Source organism: Sinocyclocheilus rhinocerous, unplaced genomic scaffold (genome assembly GCF_001515625.1).
Source record: "Sinocyclocheilus rhinocerous isolate Xijiao unplaced genomic scaffold, SAMN03320098_v1.1 scaffold1847, whole genome shotgun sequence".
Classification (NCBI taxonomy): Eukaryota; Metazoa; Chordata; class Actinopteri; order Cypriniformes; family Cyprinidae; genus Sinocyclocheilus; species Sinocyclocheilus rhinocerous.
Window position 1 is genome coordinate 49552 of NW_015629541.1, and position 22591 is coordinate 72142.

At 34.9% G+C, this 22591-nt stretch overlaps 1 protein-coding gene across 1 annotated transcript in view; it reads left to right on the top strand.

Moving 5' to 3' along the window:
- The window catches only part of LOC107739207 (follistatin-related protein 4-like), a 105678-nt gene that overhangs the window by 30193 nt on the left and 52894 nt on the right, over positions 1–22591 (top strand). Inside the window, exons 3-4 of the mRNA XM_016551229.1 lie at positions 15127–15308; positions 18290–18410. Of these exons, the coding sequence (XP_016406715.1) occupies positions 15127–15308; positions 18290–18410 (303 nt within the window). The remainder of the gene's footprint in view (positions 1–15126; positions 15309–18289; positions 18411–22591) is intronic.

Genomic DNA, 22591 nt, shown 5'->3' on the forward strand with positions numbered 1-22591 from the left:
ATGTACGCATCTAACCTCCGAACCACGCAGCAGATTCGTTCTGAACGAATCTCTTCCCAAAACGTCCCTCACTAACATTTTCGTCTCGTTTTTATTCGTTGACGAAAATGTCAATAGATTTACGTCATAGTTTTTGTCATTCAAAAAGAGTTTTAGTTCATTATCGTCTCGTTGTCGTCGGTGAAAAAAATGTCATTGACGAAATTTACACTGATTCCTACCCAGCTTACTGGAAATATGTGCCTCTATCTACATTTCTGCAAAACTCAAAAAACATACCTATGCATATAAATCACTGCAGTTTCCAGTTGAAATGAACACTAGAGGCAGTAAGACACTTTATGACAACTTTTATTCCTTTTCACACAGATTTTGATTTACAGGGCCAGAGTTTCGAATAAGAAAGCCTAATTTTCACACACTTCCTTGCACAATATTATGTTATGACTTCAAAATGATTTTAACATGCTGTGAGATTTGAAAACTGATACTTTTGATCGTTAGCATTTTCTGATGCAGTAGGTTTGCTCAGTAGCTCACGCGATACAGCGTTGCACTTGTGTGGTGAAGAGCTCCGGTACAAATCCTGTAGAACTACAGTTTGACGAAACAACAGCTCAAACCCGCGTATAAGGAAGTTAAAATAGCATGGTTGCATCAGTGAATGCATTTTTATATCACTTTAATAAAAAACCGTTAACACTATCAGGTAAGATTTAGGGTTGGGTTTGATGAAGGGGGTTTATTATTTTCCAACATGATAGAGCATTAACCTTTTAACAACCCTCACCAGATATTTGAATTCAGAACCGCTGCAATACATACCAGAAGCAACGCAGCAACACGTGCCTATGCTAAAGTAATAAAAACGTGTCATGGTCACGTATTGAATGTGTGTTTTAGCGCCACTCATTAGTCATTTCACTTTGAAAAACACAAAACGTGCAATAATATATACATAATATCTGTGTTGCAGAAACGTCACCACGAGCACATATTTCCAATGAGCCTGGGTTGCTTTATTCTGTCTTCTTTCTATCGGTGAATGATGTTTGCAGTTTTATCTAGTTTCATTTAGTTTTGCTCTGCCTCAGTTTCAAATGATAAATGTGTAGATCTCCTCCCTGTGACTAAGACCATTGCTGAGCAGAACATAAAGTAGAATAACACATTTGACAGACCTTTTCATGTGTAATATTGCTCAAGAGACTGGCAATTATATGTTGGCAGTTCTGCTCCATTTAGAGAGGTCCAAAGCACTCTTGGGTTTGACGTGTACTTATGTATATACAGTCTGTCCTAGCTTATGTCCTTGCTCATGTGCTCATTTTGAAATCTGTACATTGTGTTTGTATACTGTATGTATTAACAACGTCGTTTGCACTGCGCTCTTCCGTTACTTGATCTTTTTATTTTGGTGCGTCAATCTGTTGAGTTACTTAGTATAGGATACTAAGGATACTTAGTATAGGATTGTATACTGTATGTAACCACATATCTAGAGAAACGTGTTCGTTTATTATCTTTTAAATACTATAGGGTATATCATTACACTTTTTTGCACACTTGAATTATTATTAACATAAATTGGTATTTTAGTACATTGAATTTGAATGTTTTGATAATGTATAATAGTGTGTGTTGGTAATAAAATATAACCCTCTTAATCAAAGCACATCATTGGCTAAACTAAGGTCTTCTCTTTCCAACAAAAAAAACGAGAATGTTCTCTTAAAGAGACAGTGGCAAGGAAATGAACACAAAGAGTATGTTGCCATATGGCTACACCATGCGGTAGAGGGTTAAATACATTAAAATACAATAAAAGATTATTCTAGATTTGCACAGTTGTTTTTTGTTTTATATTACTGTTTCTACTCGGTCTAAAAAAACAAAAAGAAGAAAATTCAATAAACAGTTGTTAACAAAAAAAGATGCCCATTACTTACTCTGCTAAAAATGACTGTCAATTAATGCAGAGCTGGCTTTGTCTTTCAGTTTCATTGATCTTAACCCTGCAATGCTTATGTGACATCAATAAATGCTTATGTTGGCTAAAAATGATCCCAAAAATGAACATTCTGTCATCATTTACTCACCCTCAAGTTGTTCCAAACCTGCAAGAGTTTCTTTCTGCAGACTTAAAAGTAGATATTTTGAAGAATGTTGGTAAACATAGTGTTGGCGGTAGCCATTGACGTCCATGTGTTTTGTTTTTTGTTTTTTCTCATACTATAGAAGTCATTGGCTACTGGCAACTGTTTGGTTACCCACATTCTTCAAAATATCTTCTTTTGTGTTGAACAGAAAGGAAAAAACCTAAGGATACTTAGTATAGGATTGTATACTGTATGTAACCACATATCTAGAGAAACGTGTTCGTTTATTATCTTTTAAATACTATAGGGTATATCATTACACTTTTTTGCACACTTGAATTATTATTAACATAAATTGGTATTTTAGTACATTGAATTTGAATGTTTTGATAATGTATAATAGTGTGTGTTGGTAATAAAATATAACCCTCTACCGCACGCATTATGATAGACCTATAGAAAAAAATATTTGAATCTTTTTCTTTTCTAAGAATGGCTTAACTTGAAGTGCTGTAAAAAAAAATGTGGAAAAAAATATTTTTTTAAGGTACTTTATGATATGTTGCCATACGGCAACAGCATACAATAGTGGATCTAACTTAGAATAAGTGTAAATTGACTTATAGTTCATATTTTTCCTCAGAAATGTTGTTTGTGTTGATTCAGTTACCCACATTCTTCAAAATATCTTCTTTTGTGTTGAACAGAAAGGAAAAAACTCATGCCGGTTTGAACAACTTGAGGGTGTTTAAACGATGACAGAATGTTCATTTTTTGGCTGAACTATCCCTTTAAGAAATGCTTTGTCCCAGTCGATGTCATTTTTAATGTGTTTGCTATTATAAATATTACACATATTTATATGAGTTTCTTTGCTCCAAAATCCTGTAAAACGAGTTCTCTGTTCAGTGTGTTAATTGGATGTGTGTTTTCATGTAGTAAGTTCCCTTTGGAATAATTGAATGAAAACAGCAGTCCTGTGAGACCGACTGTGGTGAAGCAATTGACAGCCTGTCGAGAAATCCAAGGCCGCAGGAAGCTTGTGAAAATCAGAAGAGACTAAGTTTGACATCTGTATTTTTGTTCTATCACTTCAGTTGCTCCTTCACTGTGACATCTCACTTTAGGAAGGTCTATGAGTGTGTATGTATGTTCCTGCAGCTCTCTGAGCTATAATAGAAATAATATGTTTAAATGCTTCCTAATAATCCGCTAATAATCTGACTGATAGCTCAGTCAGACTGAAAGCACTTTAATCTGATTCAATAATACATTTATATTACATTTATATTTACGCTTTTATCCAAAGCTGAACTGAGCTGGATGATGACATCACTGAATTCAATGATGAACTGCCTTTAACTGAAAAATGAGTGTTTACTATTGTCATTTTGCATTATTGACACACTATTTTCCTAATTAATACTGTATAGTTGCTTTGACACAATCTGTATTGTTAAAAGCGCTATATAAATAAAGGTGACTTGACAAAGCGACTTACAAATGAGGAGAACAATAGAAGCAATCAGACCAACAAGAGAGCAACAGTATAAGTGATGTGACAGGTCTCAGTCAGTCTATCACAGTGTACATAGCATTTTTTGTTTTTTTGAATAAATTAGAAAAAAATTAATAGAGTAGAATAGTTAAGTGCTAGTATTAATTGGTCAGGTGCTGACAAAAAAGCTGTGTCTTTAGAGGTTTTTTGGAAATGGCTAAAGACTCAGCTGCTGGAATTGAGATAGGCAAGTTGTTCCACCAGCTGGGAACAGTCCAGGAAAAGGTCCGTGAGAGTAATTTTGTGCCTCTTTGGCATGGCACCACGAGGCATTGTTGCAGAACGCAAGCTTCTGGAGGGCACATAAGTCTGAATTAGTGAGTTTAGGTATATTGGTGAAGAGCCAGTGGTTGTCTTGTAGGCAAACATCAGACACCTTGAATTCTATGCGAGCGGCTATTGGCAGCCAGTGTAAGCTGATGAAGAGAGATATGATGTGGGCTTTCTTCAGCTCATTGAAGACTACTCTCGCAGCAGCATTCTGGATCAGTTGCAGAGGCTTGATAGTACATGCCGGAAGGCCCGCCAAGAGAGCATTACAATAGTCCAGTCTGGAGAGAACAAGAGCTTGGACAAGGAGTTGTGTGGCCTGCTCTGATTGGAAGTAACTGATCATCAATCACAACTCCAATGTTCCTGGCTGTCCTGGAAGGAGTTATGGTTGACGAACCTAACAGTATAGAGAAGTTGTGATGAAGTGCTGGGTTGTCTGAGACCACGAATATTCTGGTTTTAGCAAAACAGAATAATCCCCTGTATATATGCTCTGTGCTGTGATGCCACTGTGCTTTTGTTCATTCATGTCTTATGCAGGTGGAAAAAAATGTTCAGTGTAGGAGACTGAATATTTCCTAAACATCTGCATTAGAAGTTCCTGATATGTATATGAAGAGTTTATTTGGAAAAACAGATAACACCGTTTTTTTTTTTTTTTTTTTTTTTTAAAAAAGAAAATTGTTAAAAACAGAGTCATCTGTTTTTGCAAATGAACTCTTCATATATATATATATATTATCAAGGCAAAAATGCCAGTTCACTGACATTTCCTTCAGATTAAATGTAATGCACATTTTTCCAATATTTGCTAAATTCTGGGTACATGCAGTTTAAACAGTGCACATTATGAAGTCAGATTGAATTCTTTAGGTATTTAATATTTTTAGCATATATTTTTTTCTTAAAGCATTTCTTTTTATATTAAAAAAGATGTCAAACATAGGTGCTACAAGAAAGTCCAATACAATTTATTTAATAGTCATTAAACCAGATCATTTTTTAAAATGCATCTCATTTGCTATTAAAGAAAAAGAAAGGATTGTTGTTTTTTTTCATGAAGAATAAAGTGCTAAGCACACATTGAACACATCATTTCATTGTTTTAATCTGCAATGAAGGATTACCACTGAATAATTAAGCTCATGTAAGCCATAAACTCATGTAAATAGCCGATTTGGGTACTTCAAGTAGATTAGTATACTAATATTGTCTCTTATAAGTTGAGTTTTGGTTCCTTTCCAGTGTATAAATGTCACTGAGCCAGTTCTATTCTTTTATGGGCCCTAAGCAATGCTTTAGTTAAACTAAAAGTTGTAATGGATAATGTTTATTGAAGCATTGACATGAGCTATTTAGAACTAGAGATGAAACAGTATGAAAATATAATATCACAATTATTGTGACCAAAATGATCACGGTTATCAATATTATCACAGTATTGTTAAAGTGTGCTGGAAATGTTCAAAAAGTACACAAACAACAAATTAGCAGCACTTTTTGTTTGCATAAACATTCAAATAATAACATTAAAAATGATGGCCGGATTAAAAAAAAAAAAAAAAAAAAAATATTGGTTGGGTGACATAACATGTTATCTACTAGCATGTAGGCTACTACATGCTGACAAAAAAGAACCTTTATAAAATGCATTTCAGCCTTTAAATCGTTTTTAGAAAAAGATGAGTCAAAATGATGAATTATAGGCATTTTATCTGCTTCATTAGCAATTCTAAGGCTACCTTATTATCTGAAGTGTTGAGATTTTTAGAATGCACATTAGCTTGTTTTCCGTCAACCGCTTAAGATTTACAACAAAAATGTAGTCTAAGTTTTGCACTGGTCTGAACAAAAATGGCAGACAGGCTGAATGAGAACACATATTCACTGTCTGACAGCAGGTGGCGCTTCTGGAACAGCAGAAATAGAGCTGTTTCCAGGTAACTTCTGTAAACAAAACAGCGCTGCACTTATAAACACTGCTTTATTAGGCATTACACGGAGGGAAGATGTACGCAGGGTGCGAACTACGGGGGAGCTAGGGGGAGCTCGGCTCCCCTTAATAAGACATGGGCTCCCCTGAAAACGTGATTTGTGAAATTTTGGGGGGTCTCAAAAAATATTGACAATGTGTTATTTTGACGTGCACGCATATATTACGTATCTCTTTTCCTGGTGCTGTGGTATAATTTTCTGCCATATTTTACTATGGGAGTGTCTTTGAGAGCATGAGGGCCCCCTGGTGGTTTGGGGACCTTGCATAGTTGAAATATAAGGACGTCGCTTATCCTGCTCAAAATGACAATAAACATGAATGATATCTGCAGTAATGATTACTTACAGACTTATGTTTTCAAAACCAATCCCGTCCCAGTAGGGCTTGACTTCCTTGGCTCTTTTGTGTAGTTTTATAGCTCAACAATGGCAGTATAGCAAAGTCCTTTAGCAGCTATCTGTAATGTTGCTTTCTAAGGGCACGTGTGTGTCTTCGCTCAGCTTCTTTCATTCCAGCCTAATGGAAGTGTTGAGAATGAGATACTTTTGTCTGGGTTTTAATTAAGAGTTCAGTCAATGGAGCCCAACTTCCCTCGTTGTGTTCAGATTAGCCAGCCGACTGATGATGAGGATTGTGGGAGATGAAGCTGGCTCCAGGGGAACCATGTGTTCATATTATCTGTCAAAGCACATTTCCCCCCTCTGTCTCTCTAGGTGACGGAGCACGCTTTGTGGCATGATATTAATTGAAGGAGGGGAAGAAGCTAAAAAAAGACAGAAAATGGAGGTATAGGCATAACATTTGCACAATGCATAAATTCAGACCATGGAGAGCGTCCTCATCCTGAGTTTACAGCTCGACAGGCGACAGGCTCGGAGGATAGAAAACCATCTCAGTGGATAATTTAAAACATGTCATCTCATCTGACGAGACACAGCTAAAGGAGGGTTTCTCAGTGTTATAATGTTCACTTGACAAAGCAAAATGGAATCAATGGGTTGAAATGGCTTAAAGATGGTTATAGGGTGACTGTGAAATATTGTTGAGTGTTTGACATTGTTTTCCTGCCCTCCCCATACACCATTGTATTTTTTTTTCTGTTTGGAAGATATGTTGGACCTTTATTTTGACAGCAGATGGGACTTTTATTTTGAAAGCGATGAAAACACTAGCGCCTGAGTGCACGAGGCTCCCATTCTCTATCTACATTGTTTTACAATCTCTGTTTAACAGTTCTGACTATTAAATTATTAGATAGAACGTTTAAACAAAGTAAATGGTATGTGAAAGGGCTTTTACATTTGCCAAAAATATAACTTTTTTATATTAAAACAAACAAGCAGATGAGAAAAAGTAACGCAAAAATAACGTAACATTACTTTCTATAAAAATTAACTAAGTAACAAAGTTAGTTACTTTTTAGGGAGTAACACAATATTGTAATGCATTACTTTTAAAAGTAGCATTCCTCAACTCTGTCTAAATTCTCCACGTTTCGGTCAAAAAACCTGTTTCAGGAGAAGAACGAATCCCCTACAGTTTCACTCAGAAATACATCACATAACACATTAAAAATAGTAATATCTAACTGGTTTTATTCAAGTCAAAAATGTTACTTAATATCACTGAACCAACCTCTATACATCAATTTATAACAAAACTAATTTTGTGGGTTAAATCATGTAGGAATAGCTAAGACAACAACTGCAGGTTACCACTTTTCACAGTGTCTAGAGGAAATAAAATGGGTTGTGAAAGCTGTTGACTTTAAATTGCTAAAATGTTTTGCTCTGTCAGGCAAATAACCTGTTCAGCTTCAAATCTCTTCCATTGTGCTAATTCATAACTGCGCTTGTACTGACATGTCTGTGAGGATTTGTCCAACACCGAGGGACAAGTTTGACCCAGATACAGTAATGAATGAGACTCAATTGTTGAGAGCATCATCTGCGTGTGAATGCTGATTTATTAATTAGATCGTTCATTAGTTCTGCTCCCCAGTCGGTAACTTTCACTCACCCTGTTTACCTGAAGGAGTCTGGAGCCGTTCATCAGTCTAGAAGCCTCTGGAAAAATGAATACCCATGGCTCCTGAAGATATATTGAGGTCTTATGAAGCGCAACGATCACGAAACTATTATTTTCTGCTAACTGGTTTTTTAAGCAGTTTACATACATCATAAGAAACCATAAAAACGTTCATTTGGCCCCTTCATTCATGTGTTCGGTTCACGTGTGCTCATATCAGCGGCTCATCGGTCTTCAGTCCGAGTCGAACTCTTTCCTCAGTTCAGTGTCTGTTGGAGGAACTGGAGCGCTGAATGATTCATTCATCATAGGATCAGATACACAGATATTTCTGCTCATTTCCAGTCACAGTGACTGTCAGGCGTCTGAAAGTGAGTTTTGATTGAGTAACTTGTAGATCTGTGCTGCTCGAGACACAAACTGATTCAGACGATTCAGCCCAATTTGGTGAACTGTTCATGTAGTTCACTAAAAACAACTGAACATCACTCTTTAACGTTTGCCTGAGGCTCTGGATTACAGGTAATAATGCTGTAAATAATGTTTAGTTTATTGCACAGACTGATCGTTTTGCTTCATAAGAGTCATGGGGATTCAGTTTTTGTTCCTTGATATGCTTCTTTTTTTTTTTTTTGGACTCTAAAAAATGCCAGTAGCAACATGATTTGCATTTTATGAATCACCAAGGATCACGGTTTAAGCTAAAAAAAAAACTTCTTTATAGAAAAAAAGTCACCTAGATCTTGCATGGCCTGAGGGTGAGTAAATTAACAGCCAATTTTCATTTTGGGGTGAACTATTACTTCAAAATGCTTTAAGAGTCTTATGATGAGCTTCTGTTTCGATCGTACAGTAATAGTAATTTCTAGTAATTTCCAATATACATGCAATTGTTATACTATTATACACAGACACATTACTGAATTGCATTGATTTTCATATTTACACATATGTGTGCCTAATTGTATCGGATGTGCACTTGTAGTGAACAACAATTGTTAAAAGTATATTTTTTGTAAACTGCACTTGCAGATAATATAAAATTAAGGAAATAAAAGAATACATTTTCATTACTGTTTCTTAACACACTTTTTTAAAAAGTGCACTTTGTAATAATAAACACTTTACTTAAATACATTTTAAATCATTGTTTTAATATTTTTGTAGTGTGTTATTTGATATTGCATTTAAAGTTAATATGATGTAGTAAATGTACTAAAATGTTAATACATAACATGCATTAAAGTATATTTTAGGAATTTTGGCAATACACTTTAACCATATATCAATTGACAATAAAAGTAATTAGAAAAAAAACATAATATAATGATGTACTGTAAGTGAGTCCGAAAAAACACTCTTAGTTCAACAAATTGCATTCAATAAAAATGTTACTGTATCTGAAAACATTCTTTTCACATTTAAATATATTCTTATAAAGTGTAAGTAGTCTTTTCAAAAGTATGCTAAAGTGTAGTTCATCTTCACAAGGACACCTTGCCCCACTCTCTCATATTTTGGCTGGTGAAATCAGCTTTGCATTATGATTGAGGATTTGGATGGTTTCTTGTGCACAGAATGAGCCGATGAGTCCAGCAGCTGCTGATGGTCCATTTAAAACCCAGAAGCCTCCAAAAGCTAAAGGCTGAGTGCTATTGATTGAGCCCTAGAAGCGCTGAAGTGCACATACAGTGTCCTGCAGCAGCACACACTGATGCTGTGAATGTAATCAAGTCCTTCGCTGCTGTTGCTCTTAATCCATTTAGTGTTTGACAGCCGTGCAATTGTTTCCTTCTGCAAACCCTTTGTCAGGTGACAGATCTGGGGTCAGGAAACTGCCAGGTGAGTCTACCTCTGTGTTTGGGGGGATTTATTTGGGTATTGTCCAGTTGTGTAATGCCTGAGAAACACCTTGGTGTTAGTATTGCAGTATAGCACACGTTGCTCAGGTGTAGATGATAAATTACCATTTGTATGTCGTATTTATTACATACTTTGCACATTTGAAGTCGCAAATACTGTGTTTTGATCTTAAATGCCATGCCTGACAGGACAGGATAATAACAACCATAGTTGAAACCTAAATATATGCAGCTTGGAAAACAAGGAAAACAATAAGGAAAACAATTGTCAGTTGACTTCAGAAAGTGCTTCATAAATGAACTGGTTTTATTCAAGTCAAAAATATGATTTTAATGTGACTGAATCAGCCTGACTACATTGGGTTGCAGCAATGAAAGTCATTAACGGCAAATCAGGTAGTAATAGCTCCTCAAGGTAACGACAGCACATTATTATTGTGTCCTTACATGATATGAAGAATTTGAAGGATTTTGATTCATTAAATCTACCATCTCAATGCAGCTGGTTCTATGTTGTGCTACTAGTACTTACTTTTTTGCTACTAGTATATCTATTCCATTAAATAATAGTACTTATTAATTTTCTACTGGTGCTTATATTTTAGGTACCTTTTCATAAGATACTGGTTCTTATTCATTAGATACTGGTACTCATTCATTAGATATTAGAACCTATTAAATAGATACTAATACATATTTATTAGATAGTACTTATTCATTAGATACTAGTTCTTATTTATTAGATACTTGTACTCATTTATTAGAGATTAGTACCTCTTAAATAGATATTAGTATACCTATTATTATACTAGTACTTAAATGATTAGATAGTACTTATTCATTTGATACTCATACTTATAGATAATAGTATTTATTCATATAGTTCTTATTATTAGATACCACTGCTTATTCATTACATATAGTACTTATTGATTAGCTAGTAGTATGTACTGAACAGATACTAGTAAACATTTATTAGATATTAGTAAGTTTTTATTTTACTAGTAACATTTTAAATTGAACTCTACAGTGTTTTTTGGGGGGTTTTTTTCTGGGTAACGTTTTACAAAAAGGTTCCACATGAACTAACAATAAAAAAAAATACTTGTAAAGCATTTATTAATCTCAGTTCATATTAACTGAAACATGTACTATTACATTATTAAAAAGTTATATCTGTTAATATTAATTAATGGACCTGAGCTAACATGAACTACAATGAACAGTTGCATTTTTAATATAAACAAAGATTAATAAATACTGTAACAACTGTATTGCTCATTGTTAGTTAATATTAGTTAATGCATTAAGTAATGTTAACTAATAAACCTTGTTGTAAAGTGCTACCCTATTCGCACTAGTAAACAGTTGTGACTAGTAAGATAAGAATTATTAGCAACAATGACAAAATATACTACTGTCTAATAAAAAAAACACAAGTACCTAATGAATAGCTACTATATCTATTGAATAAAAGCTAGTTTCTAATGAAAAGATAATAATATCTAATGAGCAAGTATTAATCTCTAATAAAAAGAACTAGTATCTAATTAACAAGTACTAATACCTTTAAAAAGTTTCTAGTACCTAAGGAATAAGCACTAGTAGCTAATGATTAAATACGTGTACCTAATAGAATAGATACTAGTAGCTGTAACGCTACATGTAGAGGAAAGGCACACAAAGACGAAGGTCATCTACACAAGAGTTTAATAGAATCCACGAAGATGATAATTCATGAAGGCGAAGGGAACACGCAGCAAAACAACATCAACACCGGACCAACTAAAGGAGAAACAGAAGAACTTAAATACACAGATAATTAACTAACACAGGTGAACTAAATGAACCAATCAAAGGACGACAGAAACTAGGTCAAGTGAAACATGAGGGAAGAAAACAAACTAAAAGTCCATGATCGGAACATAACTATGACAGTAGCAAAGAAATAAGTACTAAAAGTTGAAGTTTAAACAGGAAACGGCACTAGTAGCTAATTTATAAATACTAGTAAGTAATAGAATAGCTAAGAAATAAGTACTAGAAAATAGATGAAAATAGATGCATTTTAAGAATTAAATGTTAAATGGCTTGTCATATGTTTGAATCAGTGAATTTACATAATCATAAGTGAGCTTATTTATGAGTATGAATTGGGTTTATGTAGATTTTGTTCAATGTATTCACCATAACTGATTGATAATGCATGTCCATGCATTCATATATAGTCGTGGATGTACTGAACATCACTGATCAGTTATTCATCACAGCATGGCTTCACGAGCGTCCCGTACGGCTGCTCAAACACTCTCAAACACTGACCGCACTGTGAAATCTGCTGTTTGATCAGATAACACATCTTTACATTCCTATCAAGACTTCATTAGTCACGCAAAATGCCAATGAACTTTTCTTTCTTGGTAGAAAAGAGGTGTAAACAAAAATTAGTTAAAGGTCAGAAGACGCGGCTTCTAAAGCTCCAGAGAAATCAGACAAGCTTGCGATCTCTCGTTCTGGATGGTCTAAAGGCCGCTGGGTAGCAACAGAGATATCTCTTAATATCAGAGATGAAGAGAAACGGATCTGACTGAACCTAATAGAGCACTGAATTTCCAGAGGTTCAATGTTTCAAACTGGTTCTCTGTCAACATGCCATTGTAGCGTCTGCTCAGCCTTGTGATTTGACTGTGCTGTTTAACCTTAAAATTTAGGTGAGTTTATACATTCATGAACATTCATACATTCAAACAAACACAAATTTTTATCCAATATTGCAATGCGATGTAAGTCATGAACCAATATGATTGCTCTCTCTGAAATGTGCTTCATGGTAGATATTTGTGTGTGTGTGTGTGTGTGTGTGTGTGTGAAAGTGAAAAAGAAGAGGAGCAATTCGATAAGAGACCTGCTTAAGAAAAAAAAGAGATATTTGAGGATTAACTCAGATTTATGGCATGTCATAACAATTTGTAGGTTTCAGCACTGACCTTTCCGTTAGCACTCGAGTGATAGATGTACTTCATTACCATGTTTGAAAAGTACCAAACGGAACACCTTCCTGTCAGAGTCGTCAGTGATTGATCAGGGCGGGATTGTGGGTAAAAAGAGCAGGTTTGTGTATGGAGATGACCTTGATGTCATGTTAACAGACAGGATTGACATTGAGGTTATGTACTGTACAAATGTGTGCTGCAGGAAAACTTCTTTAAATGCCATAACAGAATAATTTCCCCCATAATGACAAAGAATAAGCTCTAATATGACTGTAGCTGATGTAGTTTCAATAACAAATATCTACAGATATGTTAGTGTGTAACCATGAAATGAAAATGCTTTATGAGATAAGAGAATTAGTCACACATTTAAGGTCATGCAGGGCCTAAAATTAACACTCGGCAAGCACCAAACTGGAGTAAAAATCAGCATTGGCGAGTAAATGAAACTTTTTTATTAATTCTAACAATGCTTGAGAAAGCTATATGGCTTAGTGCAACTGCATTGTAATTTATAAAAATATGTAATCTGATGTTTCAGAGTGAAGCGCTATGATATATATATATATTTTTTTTTTTGTGTGAGCCACTTAAGATAATAGCATTTTCGTTTCGTGCATCTGAAAATGCATCATACGCCAATCATCTTCCCAAGTTTGTAATGAGAATAATTTATAAATCTGCTGCCAGCAAAAGCGAAGCATTTCAAAAGAGATGTTTCCTTGAGCTTTTCTGCCTAAATAAAAGCTCTATGAGCTCTAAGAAAAACATGGTAACATCGTAATTCCATGGTATGGTAATTGTACTGTTCTTATATAATAATATTAATAATAATAACAATAATAATTAGTAGTAGTAGTAGTAGTAATTGAAATGTTTATTATGAAATACTTTCTTTATTGATTAGTTTAAATAATAATTGTCATAATAATAATGATTGCATTTTAAAGAAAGAATGCACATATAGTTTTATGGCTGATAAAAAAGTATTTATGGCTGGTCAAACTCACTGCCCATTGGCAGGTGTTGCAAAATGTTAGTTTTAGGCCCTGTGGCCATGTGAGAGTATTTATTTCTGTAAGCACATCAAATTTTACTTAGCTCCTTCAACCATGCCATCACAACAGTTCATATGATGGGCATATTGTCATGTTTTTGTGTGTATCTGACCGAGTTAAGCCTAAAGTATACTTCACTTGTCCGTGTTTCTCTCTGTCTCAGTGTGTGCGCACAGAAAGCTTTGTCAAACAGCGTGTGAGAACCTAATTGAGTTCTCTTTCACGGCTTAAGCTTCTTAATATCAAGCTCATCCCGCAGTTTAGCAACAGTATTCTACATTTTACAGCAGTCTTATTAACTTTGTATATCAAAATAAAATTTTTGCACTAGTTTTTCTTTTAAACTTTTATTACTGCCCATCCGTATATGTCACAGGTTCCTAACAGTAGTTCCCATTCAGTCAGTCACTTTCAGCGTTACGTAGATACTAACATATGGAGTTTCCCTTGGGAGCCCCAGTCACCTCTGAGTAGTAAAAAACAGGCCAATGAACAATGCTGTCAGTCACATGAAACTGTAATTTAAGGGATTCACTCCTGTATTTAAATGCGGGGTCACTCCTGAAACTTTACAGTGTGTATGTGGTCAATGAAGCACAACCTTGTCATCCTGATGTTTGTTTGAGATTATTCAGTTTCCACTGTGTGGGTCAGCGCCAGTTACTGTTGACTGTTGTTTTCTTCATAGATGTAGTGAGACTCCAGCGTGAGGCTCTGATTCGTCATGTAGAGGAGTGTCACCTAATGACTTATTCATACTATATTTCCTCTTCTCATCAGTTGAGCAGAGCTTTTTATACACTTCTGCGCTGCCTCCATGCCGGATACAAGAAACAATCTTCCTCCCACTCGAGGGGTCTTAAAGAACGGCTCAGCGGGTGGGCTGTGTTTGCATAATTTTATTGCCAGTAAGGAATCTACCACACTTGATTAATCATGGTTCTAATTTTCCCCACCATCTTTTATAGACATAAGTGCTGCGGAGCCACATGGGAATTAATGTGACAGTTTAAAACATGCTTGCTAATCCCTCACTGCAGAAAGAAGCTGTGATACAGCTAGAGTGTCTAAATGAGAATGTTTACCTTTTGTCTTTCAGTGTAAATCACAGGATTACAGTGAATTAATTGAGACCCCTGCGCTGAACGACTGTCCAAAAATGCAAATCGCAAACAAGCATCCATGCATAAATGCAAATGGGCTCCTCATTGCCTTTGGTTATATCCAGCTAATTAAATTCCTCTGGTGTGGCTTTACAGGCAACACGTGCACCATGGCGGAGTACAACAAGCTGAAGAGCATGCTGCTGGACATGCAACCCAGGACCTCCACGGACGGGCAAGCAAATGCCATGGACCAGAGGAAGATCCTGGTGGACACAATGTTCAAGTATATAGACAGAAACCAGGATGGCCGTCTGAGCAGTGAGGAGCTGGCAGAGGTGAGGGGACCCATGACATTGCAGTTCAAGAAGATATGGAGCAAAATAAGCAAGGAATAGTGTACTTTCAGCTGGTCATTTCACTTTACTCCGCTTTGCTATAATGACTGCCGGAATGCACATTATCCTGAATATCATGTTGAATATTAGGAAATATTTCAGAGAGATTTTTTTTTTTTTTTTTTCAGACCCTATGTAAAAATGTCCAGGGGCTCACAAAAAATTTTCAGATTTGGTTTGGTGTTCACACTGCACACTTAAAAATAAAAAAATAAATAATAGTATTATTGCACTTTATTTTTTTTATAATAAATAAACAAAGTGTGATAATACTATATTTTAAAATATAAAGTATTAAAAATACAATTATTTTATAGTACACTTAAAAATACAGTGCTAATATTTACATTTTCATTTTCTTTTATTTCTTTTTTATCATTCCGTTTTAATCATCTTTTGTCATGCTTTAAAGAAGTACTCTTGTTTTGATGTGTTGACTAACATACTGAAGCACATGTAATGTATTTGATTATAATTTTAACTGAAGTGTGTTATTTGATATTACATATTACAAGTTAATATATATTAAGTGTCCTGAATTGCCACTTCATAATTTCAAATGTTTAATTAAAAATATATTAAAATACATGACTAATGTCATTTCTATTGAAATATGTATAAGTATATTTCAGTTGTACCATTAATGCTTGTTAAAAAAAACTCTTAAGTTCAACTAATTGCATTTAATATACTTTAATAAACATACATTTAAACTAGTATACTTTAATTTAAATTTAAATAACATGCAATTAAGTTTTCAAAAACATTTCAGTCAGTTCACACATGTTCATGGGAGTAGTTCATCAAAAAATTAAATGAAAAAATGAAAATGTGCTCATCCTCGGGCCACTCAATGTAGATGAGTTTGTTTCTTCATCAGATTTGGAGAAATGTAGCATTGCATCAGTGTCTCAGCAATGGATGCTCTGCAGTGAATGGGTGCCGTCAGAATGAGAGTCCAAACAGCTGATAAAAACATCACAATAATCCACAAGTAATCCACACCACTCCAGTTCATAAATTAATGTCTTGAGAATACAAAATCTGGGTGTTTGTAAGAAACAAATCCATCATTAAGGTGTTCTACATCTTGTGGCCTAAGGGTGAGTAAATGTTCTGCAAAATTACAATTTTCGGGTGAACTGCTCCTTAAGTAGGGTGAATTGTTTTTTTATTAGGTTTTTATCTGTAATAAGGACTCTTAATAAAAGTATGCTAATATGTACTACTTTTTCACAAGGGAAGAAAATGAACACTGTTGCAATATTACAGTATATTAATACAAAAATCCTCTGATTTCTTTTTCAATACAGATAATTAAGAGTATGAGAGACTGAAAGTAGCACCGGTTTCATTATCCTCCCCTCCACTGAAACTCATGTTTAACCCAATTCAGGTTCTGCTGACTCGGTTTTTTGCCATTATTGAAATCTGGACAGCACACTGGTTCAGAATGATATGAGGATGAACTAATACTGACAGGTCTTTCATTTTAGGGTGAACTCTTTCTTTAACACCCATATAACGTGTGTCAACCAATCTGTATCAAGAACAGAAATGTCGTGGTATGAGACAAGAGTTTCATCATACCTGTAAATAATGTTATGTAACCAGTGCTGGGTAGATTGTTGTCCATTACTGATTACAGATTACATGTTGAAAACTGTAATTGGTTACACTTTATTTCGATAGTCCACTTTAGACATTTTATTAACTATAAGTAACTTTGTAACTACATGTCAACTACATGTCAACTAATTCTCATTAATTTGCAACTACATGTCTACTAACTCTCAGAGTAGACTGTTAGGGTAGGTTTAGGGTTAGTAGAATGTTGACAAAGAAAGTGTTAGAAGATATTAAGCAGACAGCCTACTAATACTCTACTAACGGCTAATTGACATGTAGTTGCAAAGTTACTTACTGTTAATAGAATGTCTGAAGTGGACTATCGAAATAAAGAGTTACCCTATAATCTAGGTTACTCATTTGTATTATGTCTACTTTTTAGATTACTTTTAGATTACTTTTTTCAATCAAACTTTATCAAACAAAAAAAGCAAAGAGAAAGAAAACACATTCCATTTTTGATATCAACATCATAAAATGCATTAAACATTACATTACACCAGGGTTTCCCAAGCTGTGCTTAATGTAAGAACTGCAGTGGGGTTGTGAGATGAAATAAAACTAAAAATGAATTGAATCATAAAAATGTAAAATAAAACTAATTTAAACACTTGAACACTAAAAATAGAAATATTTTATTTGTTTACCTGCATGTCAATGTGACTAACATTAACTGACATCAGAGAACTGTAAACAAGCGAATTGTTAAATTATTGGAATATTAACTTCCTCAGAGATATTTCAAGTAAGTATTTTATTTTAAGGGGTTTAGTTAACAAAAATGTTTGCGAATCCCTGCACTATATGAACAAACATTAATAAACATGAAAACAGCAATGACATTATATGCGCATAAGTATTCCAGGTCTGAAATATTTGTTTTTCCTGACTTCCAGAATCAACAGTTATCAGTAACTTGCATAATTATTTGTTTTATACATGGTCTTAAAGCTTGAGAGGTGCTTTTTCTGCCCAAATTCAGAAGCATGGATTGCATATTTATTTGCACGACATTTAGTTCAAGCTCAATGAAACACAGTAGCATTTTTAGAAAAGAAAATTTAAAAGCAAAAATGACGAATTAGGGAGAATCAATAAATTACGAATAATTTACTGCCATTGTGCGAATATGTAATCATGTAATTCATAAAAAGTAACTGTAATCTGATTATTAGCATTTTAAAATGTAATATACTCTAATTACGAGTACTTTATTTTTGGAATCCAGATTACATGTAATCAGTTACTACCCAGCTCTGTAACTTAATTGAATTCTTCCTGTTCTTTTACAGATATCCATAAAGGAGCATTTGGAAAATATCTTATTGGAGTGCACCATGCAAGACCTCCTGCGTTACGATGATTACAACAACGACGGTCACCTGACCCTTCAGGAGCTCTACACGGCCTTCCGTGAGTCCAACAGTACAAATGAATCTCTCTCACCATGTTGCAAATCTGCAGAAAAAAAAATGCTGATTTTTTTGGCTGCCAAGCACCATTTCGTCTCTCTCTGAAGCGTTTTGCACATTTGCAGCAAAGCGAGCACCTGATCCTTTGGGCCAATGAATGCTAATCATGGCCCGGTGATGAAAGATGAGTGCTTTTGGCTGAAAAAGAGAGATGAGATGGCAAGCCGAGATTATCTCGTACCATCCATCGTCCCACGCCGCATAAAGCAAACGCCCTCATTTCATTCGTTTCAGGAATTGCTAATGCAATTCACAGTCCCAGTTCCCTGAATGAACAACTGTGACTAAAATTATCCATCCATTCCACTAGGAGATCAATCAAAGCATTAGAGGTGCCTTGCAACCCTTACTTTAAGATTCAGCTACTGGGGCAAAAAACACGGCTCCATTAACCAGCGCCAGTCGTTAACCTTGCTAATGATGGGTTTTAGTGAACTGCTTGTTGTCATTATACAGTCCCTTTGCTTTTGTGTCCAGCTGGCCAGTGTTGGTTCTCAGGTGAGAAGGTTGAGTGTACGAGTGTCGGTGTAATAAAACATTGCACTGGTCAAGCCCTTCCCAAGGTTAAGCGTGTTGCTGCAGTGGGATTTTGGAGGATGTCATCTGGAATGAGGGGGGAAGGATCACTGCTGCAATTGACTGACTGAGGTGTTTCATACAAACAAACATCTCTGAGGAGATCCCACTCCACGCTCCTCTGTTTGTTCTGCGCATTTCAGTCTTGTGGGAAAGACGTGTTTCCTATAGTTCTTTGTCTAACAAAATAATTTCCCTGCTTTGTTATGTGCTTCACACACATTCACACTGTCTGTGAGCTGGAGAGGAAACATATGCACATTCATGAGCTGTTGATTTTCACCGAATTGGTGAAACTTTAGATTAGGGAACACATTCACTATGTTTTCCCTCAATAAACTCCTAATTTGTTGCTTATTAATAGTTAGTAAAGTAGTTGTTAAGTTTAGGTATGGAGTCGGAATAAGGGATCTAAAATATGCTCATGCAGAATAAGACATTAACATGTGTTTTATAAGTACTAATAAACAGCCAATATGCTAGTAATATGCATGCTAATAAGCAACTAGTTAATAGTGAATAGTGTTCCCTAATCTAAAGTGTTACCACAGAATTCTGTATTATTCTGTATTATGTTGCTTGCTAAAAAATATAGCTTAAAGAGAAAGTTCATCTAAAAATGAAAAATCTGTTATCATTTACTCACCTTCAAGTTGTTGGTCCCCATTGACTTCCATAGTATGAAAAAGAAAAAAGAAAAAGAAGAAAACACACACACACACACACTATGGAAGTCAATACCGTCAACTGTTTGGTTATGCATTTTGCATTTTCTTCACTTCGTCATTATTTCAAGTATAGCCAGATCTTGTGTTTTTTTTTTGTGTGAAATACAGCTCTCTCACACACGCATGCAGTGCAACACTTATCAGCTGGAGAACACCGTGAACCTGTTACACAGACTGTACAAAAAGACACAACCGCCCTTGTAAAAAAGAAGTGCACTCTTTTAGAAAAAGTGCTTATTACAGAAATAATATCATTTAAAACAATATACTAAAGTGTGAATTGAAGGTTACGTTTTCAGACACTTAATTTCATGTTATTTATAATTAAATGAGAATGTATTAAAGTTTAAATTTGTATATTAAATGCAGCTAGCTGAACTTAAGAATGCTTTTTGACCCACTTCAGTACATCTTTATATGTAATTTCATATAAATGTGCTGCCGAATGTGCCGACAAGCATTTTTATTTTTACTTTAATGTCATTTCTATTTGTATGTCATATTTAAATACATTTGTAATTATGAAGTTGCAATTTAGTGCATTTAAATTATATTACCTTTAAATGTAATATCAAATAACACACTACTGTTAAAATGGTAACACTTTAGTTTAGGGACCAATTCTCACTATTAACTAGCTGCGTATTAGCATACATATCACTAACTTATTGGCTGTTTATTAGTACTTATGAAGCGCATATTAATGTATTATTCTGCATGAGCATAATTTAGATCCCTTAATCCACCCCATACCTAAACTAACAACTACTGAGGCAAAAGTCGTAGTTAATAGTAAGTTAATAGTTAGAAAAATGATCCCCAAACTACAGTGTGACCGATACTATAATAATCTTAACATGTGTATTAGTATGTTAGTCAACACATCCAAATACTGTAAGTGTGTTTCTTTAAAACATGACCAAATGTGTTAAGAAACATATGAAAATGTACTTTTTTAAAGTACACTTAAGCTGCCTTTGATTTCATTTATATCATATCTGTACTTTTAAGATTTGAAGTACACTACAAGTGCACATTCTATAAAACTAAGCACACTTTTTTTTCACAAGGGCAGGAGGGGGACGTGAGAAAGAGCGAGCATTTCACTGTGACTGGAGCATCAGTCTGGTTTCATGGCTCCCATTAACGGTGGAATTATAAAGATGTTCAGCTGCGCTGTCAGCATTAATCCAGAGTCTGCATGGGAACCAAAAAATGAGACACTAAACCCTTCACTAGTGACTATCCTGAGCTGTGACACCCTAGACAGGACAAATATAAGAGCCTCCAAAAAATAATCACTGCTACCTGCTGAAACTAACCAGCTGAAGCCTGACCGGCCGAGATAGACGATCAATGATCACCGACAAAGAGTCTCACTGCCAAAGAGGCAGAGATAAAGAGCAGCTGGGTGCAGGAACGAATGAACAGGTGTAATTGCTTGAGAAAAAGGTCCCGCTGAGAGCAGGGCTCCTGTGCCTGACAGCGGCGCTGAAGGTTAGCGCGTCTCTCTGTCTGTCCCATCTGACCGATCTGCGTGGCTCATTCTGGCAGGTCAGGCGAGGTTTTTGCATATCAGAGGGGGTCACAGGTCTCACTACGGGCTAAATTACTGAATCAGACAAGGAGTTAATTAAACATGTCGAACAGAGACACTAGCTCTGCTGTCAGCACCTCACTTGCTACCTTGCTAGCCACATAAGTGACTCATTTGAAACGAAGCTGCCGCTCCAGATGCCACACAAAAACTGGATTTGTGATTCCAGTGGAGTTTCATGTTAGCTTAGCTGATAAAGTTCTCTAATAATGTCCATTAATATATGCTAATTAAGTGCAAATATTGTGTCAAATAGTCCATTTTTATTAACATGAGCATAAATAGCTGACATTTTATTGTGACTCGTTTTTAGTTTTGCATGAAAATTTTGTTACAGAGTGCATTCTAGGATTGCTTTCTTATAAGTGATGCTGCTTAAATGAGGTGTATTAGAAGACTGCATAATGTTTTTGCCTACCTTTGCATTAAGAGTACATCTATGAAGCCTCAAAATACTGTCTAGATAACCCTTGTGAAAAAGTACACTTTATTGCATCACTTATATTAAAAAATATAAGAATACACTTAATTGCATGCTGATTGCAATAAAATGAAACTGAATTAAATTAATTGCACTTTAACCCCACTTAAGCAGGACTTAAGTGCATCTTTATACTGTATGTAATTCCATGTTTACTTCTATTGTCTTTGAAATATGGTTAAAGTGTACTGCTGAATGTACTGACAAGCATTTATACTAAACTAAAATATACTTTCATGACATAATTTCTAATTAAACTTGTATGTCATGCATTTAAATATATTTGTAATTACACATTTGTAATGATTAAGTTGCAAATTAGCACATTTAAAATATCATAACTTTAAACGTAATATAAAACAACACACTAGAGTTCAAATTATAATTAAAATAATCAAGTACTTTACATGTGCTTTAGTATGTTAGTTAAACACATCAAACTAAGTGTACTTTAAAGTATGACAAATTTAGAATACAATTTTTAATTTGTGCACTTTGTAATAACGTCAAACATAATCATGAAAGAGTCTTTAAGTCACTTAAGTGGCCTTTAATTTCATTAATATTATATTATTTGCAAGTACAATTTGTAAAAAATAAATAAATAAAAAAGTACTACGAGTGCACTTTAAATTCTTTTTCACAAGGGACTGTAAACTGTTTATGTTTGTGAATAAAGCTGATTACACTCCAGATGCATGAAACACAGACTGGGTTTGAGGTGCACATTTGTCTTGCTT